We start from the raw sequence: 15,209 nt of genomic DNA on the forward strand, positions 1-15,209 counted from the left end.
CACACAGGGGAGTGGGGCGCGGCACGGGATGGGACTGCCCTCTCCCCTGATCTGGCAGAAGCTCCACAGACAACGAGCCCGTTTCAAGACCCTGGAGGTGTTTGCACATGAACATTCCAATGCCACCACTTTCTGCTGAAGGGCCTGAGGAGGGTCTTCCTCCCTGGCAATACATTCCTTCCATTTCTTCCTTTCCCCACCCCCACCCCCACCCCCAATTTCTCCCAGGATCAGGGCAGGCCAGGGTCTGGAGGGAACAATTTTTGCTACTGTGAGCCTTGGGCTGGGGGCAGGGTGATGAGGAGCAAGGGATCTGGGGATCTGGAAGGGCAGAATTTGTGCCTCGTCTCCTATTTGGGTTTACCCCATCTCTGGTGTTCAGAAGGGCTTCCCGTTTTCAGGGGGAAGCCTCAGTCCCTAGGAATGGCTTCCCCCGAGGGAATCTCCTGTCCAGCATCTGTCTCCCCATATCTCTGCTATGGCAGCTTTAATTTTACTTTTCAGTATACTCCCCACCCCCCCGCCATTATTTTATTGAATCACCATGATTCAATTACAAATCACAGTTACAAAGCTTTCATGTTTGAGTTTCAGTCATACAGTGGTCAAACAACCATGCCTCCATCAGTGCACATTTTCCACTACCAGTGTCCCCAGTATCCCTCCCCCACCATCCCATCCCACCCCCCTGAGTCTATGGCAGACAATTTACCTCTTACTCTCTTTCTCTACTTTGGGGCACTATGGCTTGCAATAGATACTGAGAGGCCATCATGTTTGGTCCTTTATCTATTTTCAGCACACATCTCCCATCCTGAATAATCCCTCCAACCATCATAGACTCAGTGATCCTTTCTCCCCCAGCTCATGAGGCAGGCTTCCAACTGTGGAGCAATCTTCCTGGCTCTGGTCTCTACTGTCCTTGGGTGTTAGTCTCATATTATGTTATTTTATATTCCACAAACGAGTGCAGTCATTCTATGTCTGTCCCTCTCTTTATGACTCATTTCACTTAGCACGATACTCTCCATGTTATGGCAGCTTTTAGTCATGTCTGCATGCTTCTTGTTGTACAGTGCCCCCGAAGCTGATGGAAGGGATCTCTGTTTAGTTGGGATGAAAGTACCATTTGGTGCCAACTTCCGTTGCCTCAGAAAAGAAGTTATTATTCTTTTTTTTTGTTTTTGGGTCACACCGGGCGATGCACAGGGGTCACTCCTGGCTCATGCACACAGGAATTACTCCTGGCGGTGCTCAGGGGACCATATGGGATGCTGGGAATTGAACCCGGGTCGGCCGCGTGCAAGGCAAACGCCCTACCCACTGTGCTATCACTCCAGCCCAAGAAGTTATTATTCTTGAGGGCCTCTGGGAGAGAAGTCAAGGACCAAATCCTGAGACCTCAGGTTAAGAGTCTCTGAGGCCTGCAGGTTCAGAACTATCTGGCTGCAGATGGAAGGATGGAAAGGTAAATGGAAGATGAAAGGACACATGTGGACACACACACAATAGATGGGCAGAGGGACTTGTGGGTGGATGAAGAGGGAAAATAAGACATAGACATAAGGATAAACAGACGGATAGATAACAAGGGAGAGATAAATGGGTATATCAACAGAAGAACAGGGGATGGGAAGCCTTGACTACCAGTGGGAGCGTCTAGTGAAACTCCTTCGCAAGAGCGCAGGAGCATAACGGTGGTTATGGCAGGAACACACGTTTGCACATGGTAAGGTCTGGAAGTGTTCAGGAAGAAACACTGTGAAAACAGAGTCCCCTCACACATGGCTTTGGGGATAAAAAAGGCCTGAAGACCTAGTCATCTCTAGTCTCAAGGACGTCTCCAATCAAGAAAGTAAAATCTAGAATGTGAGCATGTGCAGACACACTAATCCGGGCATGATCACAAGAGGCGCTGACCGTGATCTGGGTGTTCTGGGCACAGAGCCTGACCACGTGGCAGCCCTCCTTCGTCCCCATTCTCTGGCAGAGCTGACCACTACCTGAGAACAGGGAACCCATCAGAGCCATGGCTGAACCAGAGGGATGACTAGAGCACAGGACTTTGTAAAGTCCTGCCACCACCACCCCCTAAAAAACACCTCTCATGTGCAGACACAGACAGACAAGCACTGGATACATGTCTCCACCTCATGCTGGAGCCTTCGTCCAAGGCGGGGTCTGATAGATGGGTGTCTGTATGCTCACAGCAAAGTCACATAAGGACCGTGAGGAAGTGCTATCAGCCATCCCAGGATGGGGATAACCACCAAGTCAATCTGGCCCCCTGGGTCCAGCTTCCAGAGCTAAGTTATGTGGGTGCAGTTCCAGCCCCACCCTGGGGTCTCTAGAGCAAAACCCTGTGGATACCCCTCCACACGCACTCGCACCTTCTGTATAGCCACACGCCTGTGTGAGAGCCTGGCAGTGGGTCAGCAGCGCAATCCTCGTCACAGTCACCCCTAATACGCTTCCATCCTTGCAGGTCTTGTACTGAAACGAGACATCAGCACACAATCAATGGTCACAGCTGTCAGCCAGCTCAGTCCCGTGGCCCTTGGAGCCAGGGTGGAACACTGGGACCAGCAGCCTGGAGTCCTGCCTCTCGAGTGCATCCAGAGAGGACCTACCTCAATGTATGCAGTGTCGTTGTTCGCATCTTTAATGTGCGGAAACCAATCCCGAGGAGGTTTGGAGAGATGCTTTGACTCGGTGACAAACCACAATAGCTTAGGCCAACCTGGGAAACAAAGGTGTGTCTCTTAGGAAGCAGGACTGTGAAGAGACCTGATTTCATGCTTTATGATCCCCTCAGCTGGCAAAGTTTCCATGGAGTCCAAGACCACAGGCACTGAGCACAGAGCTGTGGTGGCCCAGAGGGACACACCATGGCAACAAAGTGATGGGGCAGCTCCCTCCCTGGGGAAGCCGGCTTCCGAGGACGTACCTTTGAACTGTGGGATCTCGCCTGTTGGGCTTTTGGGAAGTCCCTTGTGGCAAGCATCACTAGTCAAGGCCACAGTCACGCCACAGCTCCCCAGCAGGAACCCAATCTGCTGGCTTCCTGCATCCTGCAAGGGAGGACATGAGAGAAGGGTCACTTGCCAAGACTCCCTCAGGCTCTAAGCAAACACTATGCCTGAGTGACCAGCAGTTGGAGGGGTTGCAGACCCAAGCTGTCGCTGCTGCTGGTGGCCCCATCAGGGTGAGGGTGCCCTTGAACCAAACTCCTGCCAAACCCCAGCACACGTGTTTGCTTCTGGCTCTGGGACAAGCTGTGCCACTGGGGAGGCACAGGGCCTCGAAGCATGCCTGTACTCCAGGCCCGACTCCCCAGCCCACTGCCTCCAGGAAGCTGGCCGCATCAAGGCCACCAGTGCCCAGAGGGAAGAGGCCTGCTCCCCTACTGTCCTGAGGGCATCAGAGGGGAGAGGTCTGCCCCCCCTGCTGCTCCCCCACTGTCCCGAGGACAGCAGTTCTGGGCAGGGCACACATTTCCCATAGGCCACACATGTATTTGTGAACAGGCCCTGGCTGGAATAGAGAGCCGCCCCCGAATAGGGCAGCACTGCAGGATCTAAGGCCGTGAGCCCCTCACCCTGTCCACCCAGGTGGTTCACTGGGCCCAGGGAGAAGGGTCCCCCTTTTCAATCCATCATGAACTGGAAAACATAGGGTGGCACTGCATAGATTCCACGACACATCACTAGGGAAGGGCAGAATGTCTGCTGCTGACACTCAAGAGGACAGCTGGAACTGCTGGGACACACAGCCCAGCCCTAGGACAATGGTGCCAACCGATCCTGCTGTCTCCACCAGTCAGCAGCTCACAGGGCCACAAGGAAGGGAAAGGGCAGAGCACCCCCATCGGAGGTGGTTCCTGCTAGAACTGTGCCACTATACTACCAACTCAACAGGTTCTGGAACATCAGTGTGCCACTGAGGGCTCCAGCAGAGCACGGGGCTCTGCCCAGCAGACTTCCTCAGCCGGGCACCCCTCTCTAGGGAGGCCTGGCTTTCCTACCATAAAGGATGTACATGGGACCTTTCACATGCCAACCACACTGCCCAGCCACAGACTGAAAACAGACAAACACTCACTCTGGTGAGGAAGATGAACCAGAGTCCAGCAGTGACCCTCCGCAGTGTGGTGGGTCACTCTGATGACACCCAGACAGAGCTGGGCATCAGGACCCAAACTTTCTGAGTCCAGGCCCCTGCCTGTAGCAGGTGGGTCCAACTGAACAGGATGCCTGACATCACAACAGCTGCAAGGGATCTGCTGGGGAGACCCTGGACGCACCCTCCCAGACTTCCTCCTAGAACCTGAGGCTCAGCAGGTGAGACAGGAAGTCTGTACAGGAAGTGTGTGCTGGGCAGGGGCTGCCCGGGAATCACGGGCTCTGGTCTCAGCCCTCCCTTGCCAGGGCCCACCTTGAGTGCACCTCACAGTGCAGGTGCCCATGACTGATGGGCACCATAGCCCTCCACCTGGTCGGGAAGCCACACTCCTTCCTTCCCGGCCCTAAGCAGACCCTTCCCTGGGATAGCCGCCCTCTAAAGAAGCAGGGAACTGGCCTCTGAATTCACCCTGAGCAGAAGGTCCACCCACCATGCTGGATGCAAGCCGTACCAGAGCAGAGACCCAAGGAAAAAGTCCCCTCACAGTGATGTCAGTCCATGCCCAACACCCTATGTCACCATACCCTGGTCTGTCTTTATCTGTGCTGAGACAGCTCTACCCTCCCCCAGGCTCAGTGTTCACACTATGGAACAGGAAGGTAGGTGGGAGGTCAAGGCCAACATTGAAATCAAAGCAAGTCAGTCCACCGTCTGCTCACTAGCAGCTGGTCCTGAGACTTTTTTCTGACAGCGCAGGATCCAGAGTTCAGAGTGAGAGACCTCCCAGGAAGAACAGCACGGGAGCCTCAGAAGTGGGCTCTGCACTCTGAGATGAAGAGCCTCTGCACACAGGTCTGTCTATGGGCCAACCACTCCCCAGAACAGGCCCTTGCAGCGGCCCTTTACCTTTCTTGTGAGGGGCACCTCGATGGGCACGGGGACAACTTCAGCCAGCAGGCAGCCATAGAAGGCAACCATGGATGCAGCAGGGTCGTTGTTGGGGAACACCAGCGCCACCTGCAGAGAGAGGGAAGTGAGGCCTCCCAGCCCAGACAGATGGGCCACAGGACAGCCCCTGCACTGTGTCCAGTGCTTGGCTGACCCTGCTGGGCACTGCTGATGCTGGCTGCGCTGGGCCAGGCACTAGGCTCACAGGGATAGAACTAGAACTATCCCCGATGGACTGACTGACCGGGATGTAACACGGGCTAAGCACAGGCCTGTGTGACTGCCCCCATATGGCCTTAGTTCTGCTGCTCTGAGTCCCCACGAAGACCAATCCAGAAATGTTGAAGGCGAGAACAGATCAGCAGGAGTTACACTGGAACAAATCCCATGTGCAGGCTGTGTGGGATTCCAGGGAGCACCATATCCCCAGGAACAGAAAGGCATCCCCTGTGAACTGTTTTCCATTCCCTGGCTTACTGATCCTAGTGTGAAACATTTCCCCTAAAATCTGAATAACTAGATTATATCTGGTCAAAATATCTTATATCTGATGCAAACTTTTAATATATTAAACTTTTACTGGGACAGTTAACATTAATGCAAATTTGGCACTTTTACATTTTATTACTGACATCATTTTATTTATAATTGAATAACTATTCGTGAATACCTCATGTGTCTAAGTCCACTGCAGCTGGCTCAGGGCTTCCTCTTGTTTCTGTGCTTAGGGGTCACACCTGGTAGGGCTCGGGGAACCTTTGGCAGCATACTGGGCTCTCTCTCCAGGGTGACTGAAGGCCCCAGAGACTGAGTTCCACGTGGCCACACTGCTCCTCATTTCTCAGGGCGCACAAGGGCTCAGATCTGTTCACACAACAGCCATCCAACATCCCAAAGGATATGCAGTGGTGTTTTTCTAGGGTCTGTAGTGTGAGCGAGCACCATCTCTTTTTGTGCTATTGGTCATTTGTTCCGTTCTCTGGAGAATCTCTCTCCACCTCTCTCTCTCCCTTCTGCTTTCCCCCCACCTGCCTCTCTCTCCGTCTATCTCTCCCTCTCCCCCACTTCTTTCTCTCTCTGTGTATGTGTTTTGGGGCCATATCCAGTGAAGCTCAGAGTTTACTCCTGGCTCTGTGCTAAGGGATCACTCCAGGTGGTGCTGGGGAACCATATGGTATGTGGGGATGGGACCAAGTCAACTACATGCAAAGCAAGCACCCTACTTACGGTGCACTCACATTGGTCCCTGGATACATACCTCTCATCAGATATAAGACTTGCACAAATTCTCCTATTTTGTGATTCTTCTTTTCACTCCTAATAGTGTTTAAAATCTCTTAGTTTTGAGCAAGTCCAATTTATCAATATATGGTTGCCTTTACTTGTGTATTAAACCCAAGAAATCACAATCAAGTCTGCTGGAGAGACAGTATTCAGGTTAACACATGCCTTGCATGCAGCAAATCCTGATTTGACTTCTAGCCCTGCATATGGTTCCCCAAGTACCACTAGGAGTGACCCCTCAGCACAGGAGTAAACCCTTGAGCACTACCAGGTATAGCCCAAGCCCCCATCATGCCATAAAAAAAAAAAAAACCCTTTAAATGTGTCTTCTGCACTTAGGCCAATGGAGCATTCTAGTTAGTTCCTATAGCTGAGTGTGGGTCTGACTTGGTCCTGGTACAGCCAGACTTCCTGCCCTGTGTCAAGTATACTATCCTCTCTAGAGTGAAACTCACTGACCACAATCATGTGGATCTACTTGGGGGTGTCTCTCCAGTCCCAAGTTCTCATTCCTGGCTGTGTCAGCAATTTTTCTGACACAGGATACCGTGCCCTAGTTAATAATACTGTGTCATGGTCTCACAAACTGAAAGTCCGAAGTCCACAACTGACTTAACATTCGAGGTCATATTTGTTTAGTAAAGCTTGGAAAGAACAATAGGCATCTGCATCCCTGAGCTCTGAGTCAAGGAGCAGGAGAGGCCAACTCATGGCCCTGGTCCCCCGACCCCGCAGCTGCAAGCTGCCTTTCCTCACCCTGTCACCAGGCCGCACCATAGGCTCCTGCTTTGTACCAAGTTTATGCAGAATGTTGTAAGCAACCTTCATGCTTCTCGTCCACAGTTTGCCTGTTAACACAAAGGATAAAGGTTGAGTGACTGTCAGGATGCATACGCTAAAGCAACAGAGACCCCATGCCACCTGGCCAGACACCACAGGGACTAGGAACTGACTGGCAGGCTGACAGGGCCTCAGTCAAGAACAGAAAAAGGAAAGGCTGCAAAACAGAGGAGGAGAGCACCTGAACACAGGCTCCAAAAGAAAGACGATGAAGAAAAGTGTGAACTGGTGTCACAGACAGTCTCTGAGAGCCAGGCCACCCCTCTTGTATGTGGCCATAGCATTCAAGAGACCCTTGCAGGATCCTTCTGCCCAAGCCCTTCTGGCTCCAAGTCTCCAGGTTACTCTCTGTCCCAGGAATGAAGATGGGAAAAAGAAACCAGCAACTCTGATCTGGACCCTACACAGCACCACCTGCAAAGCTACCACTAACACAGTCACTGGGGTGGGCAAATGTGGGGGTGCTGGCGAGAGGCCGCTGCTGTAGAAGGGAATGATGCATGTTCCTGCCTGGGCGTGCATTAAGGCTTCTTGCATCTCGCCCTCACACTAAGACGCCCGGTTTCATGTATGAAGCCATGTGCCTGGACCTTGCTCTAACTTCAGAGCACTTTCAGGTTTCAAACCCCCGACTTCAACCCAGCATTAAACCACTCCTCGGGATCAGCAGGTGACAACAAATGTCTGGAATGGAATGAGAATGACTCTACAGGCCAACCAATCCCTGAATCAACAGGTTCTATCAATCTCAACTCTGAAGACCTGCTTTTAGAGTTGTGTTAGTGACAAAGTAGGACAATAACAAAGTCTGCAGTCATTCTAATGCTTTCCTCCAACACAGTCCCATTCCCCAATTTCAGATTTGAAACTAAATTTAAAATGCTACAAAAGCAAAACACGTGAAGATGGCCATTGTGTCGCACCTGAGCTGAGACCTCTAAATGGAGAGAGGAGCCTGAGTAAGTCCCATGAGTACCTAGAGGACAGACCCAGGATTACCGTAAGTGAGGATATACAGGGGTTTCCCGTTTGTGTCCATCGTGGTCAGGCACGGGGCCTTGGGTGAGATGGTCCCCCATCGCTGCAGGGCAGCTTCCAAGGATGGAGGCCAGTTGGTCACTACTCCCAGCTGCTCCCCACGCATCGCCAACATCTGGGCTCCTTCTGGCTTGGGTTGGTTTGGATCTGGCTGTTGAACTAAGCACATGTGAACAAAAAACACAAAAGGGTTTTGAGAAAAATGCATCCAAAGTAGCACAACTGCACTCTCATCTTTGTTAAAAAGTCAGGGGTCCATCAAAAAATGGGGAGAAGAAATGAACAGAAATTTCCTCAAAAAAGAGATACAAATGACCTAAAGGCACATGAAAAAATGTTTCACATTGCTAGACATCAGGGAGATGTAAATTAAAATAACAATGAGATATTATCTCACACCACAGAGACTGGCACACATTCAAAAGAACAAAAGCAACCATTGCTGGCGTGGATGTGGAGAAAAAGGGACGCTCTTTCACTGTTGGTGGGAATGCCAACTGGTCCAGCCTTTCTGGAAAACAATATGGACACTCCTTCAAAAACGAGAAATTGAGCTTCTATGTGACCCCGCAATACCACTTCTAGGAATATATCCCGAGGATGCAAAAAAGCACAGTAGAAATGACATTTGTACCTATATATTCATTGCAGCACTGTTCACAATAGCCAAAATATGGAAACAACCCGAGTGCCCTAAAACAGATGACTGGTTAAAGAAACTTTGGTACACCTACACAATGGAATACTATGCAGTTGTTAGGAGAGATGAAGTCATGAAATTTGCTTATAAATGGATAGACATGGAGAGTATCATGCTAAGAGAGGGACAGACATAGAAGGACTGCACTTACTTGTGGAGTATAGAATAATAATCACATGAGGCTGACACCCAAGGACAGTAGATACAAGGGCCAGGGGGATTGCCCCATAGCTGGAAGACTGCTTCATGAGTGGAGGGGAGAAGGTAGATGGAATAGAGAAGGGATCACTAAGAAAATGGTGGCTGGAGGAACCAGTTGGGATGGGAGATGCATGCCAAAAGTAGATAATGGACCAAACATGATGACCTCTCAGTGTCTGTGTTGCAAGCTATAATGCCCAAAAGTAGAGACAGAGTATGGAGAGTACTGTCTGCCATGGAGGCAGGGGGAGGGTGGGAAAGGTGGGGGGGATATACCCGGGATAATGGTGGTGGGGAATGTGCACTGGTGGAGGGATGGGTGTTCGATCATTGTGTGATTGTAACCCTAACATGAAAGCTTGTAACTATCTCATGGTGATTCAATAAAATTAAAAAAAAAAAAAACTCAGGGGTCTTGTCCTTAATGTCCAAGTTCATCAGCAGACAGACATCACACACTCACCACAGACCAGGCCATGACCCACAGGCTGCCTCATGGAGGTGACAGCTCCAAGGCAGTGTCAGGCTGGGGGAGACTGGAAAGCTGCTATGTGGAATCAATTATTAACACAGGCTAGTAATTCTGTAGCTAAAGAGCTCAGATCTTCTGAAGTGATGGTTTGCCCTCATAGGCTGATACAAATTTTCTTTTGCTTTGACCACTATAACTAATCAGGATTAAACAGAAGTGCTCGAAACAGTACCCTCCAAGACTCTGCAGACGGGTGGGATCAGGACCTGTACTCTCCTGTCTGGGGAGCAGGATCCTCTCCAGTCAGGACAAATGGCCTCCACCTGCAGTGTCTCCCTGGTAACATGAACTGCAGAAGAAGAGGCCGTCTCTGAGTGGCCTGTGAGAAAAGGCTCCAAGGGTGCAAGGGCTCAGAAAGCAGCCAGGGTCTGGGTGAGTGGGAAAAGGGCAGCCAGGTCTCTGTCTCCTCACTGCTCTGCACAGGTTCCCTAGGAAATTGTGTGGAGACTCACAACTTGCATCATTCACAGGCACTTCTGCAACATGTTCGAGGCCTGACTGGTAGAAAGACCCAAAATTGGTGAGGATGGAACCACCAGGGTGCTCAGGGTCACCAGTTTGAGTCCCTGGAACCCACATCCTCCCGTCAACAATGGGACCCGTCTTCAGAAGTAAAGTGGCTTGGGTAGAAAGATACCATATCAGAGTCTGAGGGCTGGGGAATCAGTCAAGAGCAGGTGGAGAGATTGGTCCCCTTACCTTCCAACAATTCTTCAAAGTCGTCGACAAAAAACTCCCGCAAAGGTGGCCGCTTGGGACGCTTCAGGGTGTTGACCAGTTGCTGAATCTTGGCCGACACACGGCTGCTCACCGGCACGCCTGCAACACAGGAGCCCCACGATGAACAGAGTGTCAGCATGGGGCTTCCTGAACATGCTCAAAGAATGGAGGCCACAACCACCAAAACATGGGGGCAACAGTGGGGTCAATCAAGCCCCCTAGAAGAGTGCTGGCAGGGGAGATTCCACAGGGGTCCTGGGCAGAGGCCTTTTGGGGAGGCCTCTACTTCCCATAGTACCACCTGGCTTCCTTGTCTACCCTCTTGCCAGAGACCTGCATCCAGGACCGGGTGTGGGGACCAGCACAGAGCAGAGCTGAGTGCCAGGGCCACTGAGGCTAGCCCTTGGCTGGCCAAGGCAGACGCTTCTCACTCACAGCACCCAGACAGAGACCTTAGCTTCTGGAACAAACACTAGAGAACCAGGAAAAGTCTGTCAGTGACCTCTCATCCCAAAACGCTCAGAACTTAGACTGCATTTTACAGCACTTAAAATACAAAAGTATACAATAATGATAATGAATAAGCACTCAACATTTGAAAGCCAGATTCCCCACTAAATAGCCCCCATCACATAGTTCTACTGAACCGAAGATCATCTCACAAGGAGACTGGTCTCTGACCCACATGCGGCAGGAAGACCCCAATCTCACAGGGCCCTGTTATCTGTGAGCCCGAGGACTCTGACATGTGGGAACAGCATGGCCTCAACCAGGAACCCCAGTTCACCAGCAGGCTCCAGTGTCAGGTTTCTGGCTCAGGGGCAGCAGCCTTGGGTCAGAGAATGGAGAAGTGAGGGGCGCCCACCACTGGGCTGTGCGAGTTCCTCAGCATCTGCCCCAGATAACAGTCTTTGTTTTTCACAGTCCTAACACTACCTTTGTCCTTCAAGCAAACAGTTATTGCAGGCCTGAAGGCCCGTAATGACCTTCTGCATCAATTATGGAGTATTAGTCATTACAATGGGGCATGGTGCCGCCAGCAGGCCAGCCGGTACCTGCAGGGCAAGTGCATCGGCAGCCTGATAGTGCCTTCAGACTTCCAGATACCCCAAAATTGCTGCTGTGCCTCTGACCAGACCCCAACAATTTGGGGCCAAGTTTTCCAAGATATTAAATGCCCAAAAGTTAGGTATGTGGGAGACACACCCACAAACCACCTCAGCTCAGCTATAGATTGGAGGCAAGATGGTGCCAACGCCACCTGAACCCTTTGCGCTCTCCCGAACCCAGCTAGCCATCTTGCCTTAGACAACGCGCAGCTCAGCACGACAGGCATAGAACTCTACGCATGATTCCTGATGGGCATCGCTGGTTTTCTTGCAAGATTTGGACAGAATGGCATCAGCAGGGCAGGGAGAAACTGCGGTGGTGGCCGCAGCATTGCCTCCTGCCCCAACCAGGCCGAGTCACAGTGTCACTGGACAGAGAGCCATGACAGCAGTGCGCGCAGTGGCTCATCCATGGTAGGGTGCTGTCAGCCAACCACCAGGTGACCTGGGACTCGGCGCAGGTGTTTGACCTGGCACAGAGCCTCTGCAAAATAGGTCCTGCTCTGCCAGCTGCTCAATAACCTCCAGGTACTCCATCAACCTCAAGGAGATGAACCTGAAGCCACATGTCCCAGGTGCTGCCCAGAGATGCAGGCAGGTGCGTGTTTGTCAGTGTGCAGATCGTTACAACATGCCAGTCGACCAAAAGCTTACATTCGGTAGACTGGAAACACCTGTATAGGCACCCCAAAAGCCTCCGTCCCTCTCGGAGAGCATGGCAAGCTACAGGGAGTATCCCGCCCACACGGCAGAGCCTGGCAACCCACCCGTGGCATACTCGATATGCCAAAAACAGAAACAACAATGGTCCTCATTCCCTGAAGGATCAGAGCCCCCAATACACCATCGGGCTACACTAGCATGCGACAGGGACGAATGGAGATGTTACTGGCACCCATTCGAGCAAACTGATGAACAATGGGATGACAGTGATACAGTGATTACAAACAATCAGAATGTTTAAAAGAAAATTTTCCTATGACTAAATTCCCTCCAACACTGACATTTTTTCCACAAGTAGTTACTCTTTCCAACATGCAGTAAATTTGCAATTTTGGTGTATTTGCATCATGGCTCACAGCAGCTCATAAAGATCTTGCTATAAGTGACCCTGTGACTGACTCTGAGAGAGACACCTTCCCTCCCAGCATGAAGGGCAGGCAGGGAGACGAGACTGCCCACAAGGGGCACGCGGCGTGAGACACACCATCTCCGGTCTCCATGAGCTCGGCGTTGCCGTACTTTGGTGCCGTCCGCGATGTAGCTGAGCCCTGGGGTCTTTCGACTTGGATTGAGTGTTCTGAGGTGTACGTGGTTACATCAGGAGGTGCAGAGTGATTTTCTGGAAAGAAGCACATATGTTGAGGTTATCACATAGTCCTTCTGAATGCTAAGCAAGCAGCAAGGCTACAGAAAGCACCGTCTTCTCAGCAGATGCTACTATGAAGTCTCGGTATGAGGGTGACTATTCAGATAAACTACTTCAAGGGGATTAGACAACAGACCGACAAAATACCCTAACATGAGTCAAAGCAAGACTTCTGCAATTCAGCCAAAGTGTCTCAAACAGAAGGAAACACTTTGTGTTACGAGACTGTCCAGAAAGGAGCTATTGCTGTGGTGTCTCAGTCAAAGCAAGATCTGGGGCTGAGTCCAAGGGCCTGAAGATTCCCATGATCCTCAAGTTCCAGGCCCAAGACACAGAAGGACAGCATCTGTGACCCTCCCAGGCCGCTGATGAGGTGAGTCAACACAGGACTCAAGGAGCGTTACCTGGAAGAGACTGAGAATCCAGGACACACTAGCTGTTGGTTGCCTGCTAGGAGTGAGGACAATGGAACAGCCCCTTAGAAGCCTGCTTACCACAGGCTACCAGGCTGCCCATGGGGTGTGGCGGGCGAGCAATGCCTTGCATCACTTGATGGGTCAAGCAGGAATGGCCAGCTCTTATGAAACCCTGTGCTCAGGAATGGGAGCTGGGTGGCACTGACAATAACCTGTGTCTGAACTTCCATGTTGGTTGTGAGGTGCCCATCCTCCTGGAGAAGCAGGGCAGGCTGGAACCACTCTACTGCAGCACAGGGACTAACAAGCCACTGTGCTGCCAGAAGCAAAAGGCATAGCCTGTGCCAGTGCCCCTGTGGGGTCATTTGAAATGGGAAGTGAACCAAAAGCACAAGAATGCAGAAAAGGGGCTGGAACAATAGTACAGTGGGGAGGGCGTTTGCCTTGCACATGACCCAGGTTCAATCCCCAGCATCCCATATGGTCCCCCAAGCACTAGCAGGAATGATTCCTGAGTGCAGAGCCAGGAGTAACCCCTGAGCATCACTGGGTGTGATCCAAAAGGAAAAAAAAAACCACAAAAAAAACATGGCCAAAGGAAGTTGTTACCTCTGAGAGTCTGGACAAGCAATTAAAGCCACCCCCTGGGAACAGCAAGGACACAAAGTAGCCAGAAGGACTAGCTGGGGGGGTGGGGCAGGGAGAATGAGAGTGTGTGTGAAGTGTGTGTGAAGAGAGTGTGTGAGAGAGTCAGATACAGTGTGTAAGAGAAAGAGAATGTGTATGTGAATGAGAGTGTGTGCGTGAGAAAGTGAAAGTGTAGGAGTCAGAGAGAGTGAGAGTGTGTGTAAGAGTCAAGAGTGAGAATATGTGCAAGAGAGAGTTAGATAGAAAGTGTGTGTGTGTGTGTGAGAGAGAGAGACAGAGACAGAGAGAGAGAGAGAGAGAGAGAGAGAGAGAGAGAGAGAGAGAGATATGGCAAGCAGGTGAATTTTCAGGTTATGTCCTGGCCAACATCCCAGGACACAGGGTCTCTGAGGAAACGCGTGGAGAGCTACGGGCTATGGTGGTTGCCAGGTCATATGCCTCCTTGGCTCCTGTCTCAGCGTCCCCAGGCCCAGACTACAGTCTCAAACGGCAAGTGTTTTCCTACAGGGATCCTGTAGGTTCACTCACAGGTTCACTGGTAAGTGAAGTGGCAGACAGAGGCCTCATCCACAACAACACTGACTGAACACCCCAAATTCAGGGAACCAAGGAGACAGAGGAAGCTAGGGTCACTCGCTCACCGAGTGTCAGGGTCCCCAGAAGTTGATGATAGGACTTGGAACAGAACCCTGTTTGGAGACAGGCCCTTAAACGGTAATTTGGTGCCCAGAGAATAGCACAAAGGCTGTAGCACAGGCTTTGTATGTCAAGTTTAATTCCTGGCACCACATGTTTACCTGAGTACCACAGGGAGTGGCCCCTGAGTACTGATGAGGGTAGCTCAGGGGGAAAAAAAAAACAAACATAAAAAGAGGTGATGAAAGAAAATGAGGCCACCAGGCCCATGTCCTAGTGTGAAGAGAAGACAGATACTTATAGGGATGTCCAGGAAAAACCTGACATTGACACTTAGGACAGAAGCCTCAGAGAATCACCTGTCCACACCTGGGCCAGGAGATACTGGTGTTCCCTGTGGGGCTTTATGTGGCAGCTGAGCTCTGGACACACAACCATAAGGGTGATTTCTCAGACTTCAGCTCCGAGCTCTCATGTCTAAGGAGGGGTTGGGGAGGGGCAGGTCAGACACTGTTGAGGTCACAAGAAGAGGTGCCAGAGGGAAGAACACGTTGTCCAGACCATCTCCAGGTGTTCAGACACTTCTCACGTTGTCAGCACCCCTGCGCTATGCCTGATGACCTGTTCAGGATTCACACTGACCCAA

General features: G+C 51.3%; 1 protein-coding gene across 2 annotated transcripts in view; it reads right to left on the reverse strand.

Moving 5' to 3' along the window:
* Nucleotides 1–15,209, reverse strand: part of DIP2C (disco interacting protein 2 homolog C) — a 193,753-nt gene that overhangs the window by 57,159 nt on the left and 121,385 nt on the right. For both annotated transcript variants that reach the window (XM_055137625.1, XM_055137624.1), the window contains 8 exons: nt 12,702–12,836; nt 10,365–10,484; nt 8,194–8,391; nt 7,111–7,202; nt 5,029–5,139; nt 2,948–3,071; nt 2,631–2,740; nt 2,391–2,493 (listed from right to left, as the gene is read on the reverse strand). In XM_055137625.1, the coding sequence (XP_054993600.1) occupies nt 2,391–2,493; nt 2,631–2,740; nt 2,948–3,071; nt 5,029–5,139; nt 7,111–7,202; nt 8,194–8,391; nt 10,365–10,484; nt 12,702–12,836 (993 nt within the window). The remainder of the gene's footprint in view (nt 1–2,390; nt 2,494–2,630; nt 2,741–2,947; nt 3,072–5,028; nt 5,140–7,110; nt 7,203–8,193; nt 8,392–10,364; nt 10,485–12,701; nt 12,837–15,209) is intronic.

This window comes from Sorex araneus, chromosome 5 (genome assembly GCF_027595985.1).
Source record: "Sorex araneus isolate mSorAra2 chromosome 5, mSorAra2.pri, whole genome shotgun sequence".
Taxonomy (NCBI): domain Eukaryota; kingdom Metazoa; phylum Chordata; class Mammalia; order Eulipotyphla; family Soricidae; genus Sorex; species Sorex araneus.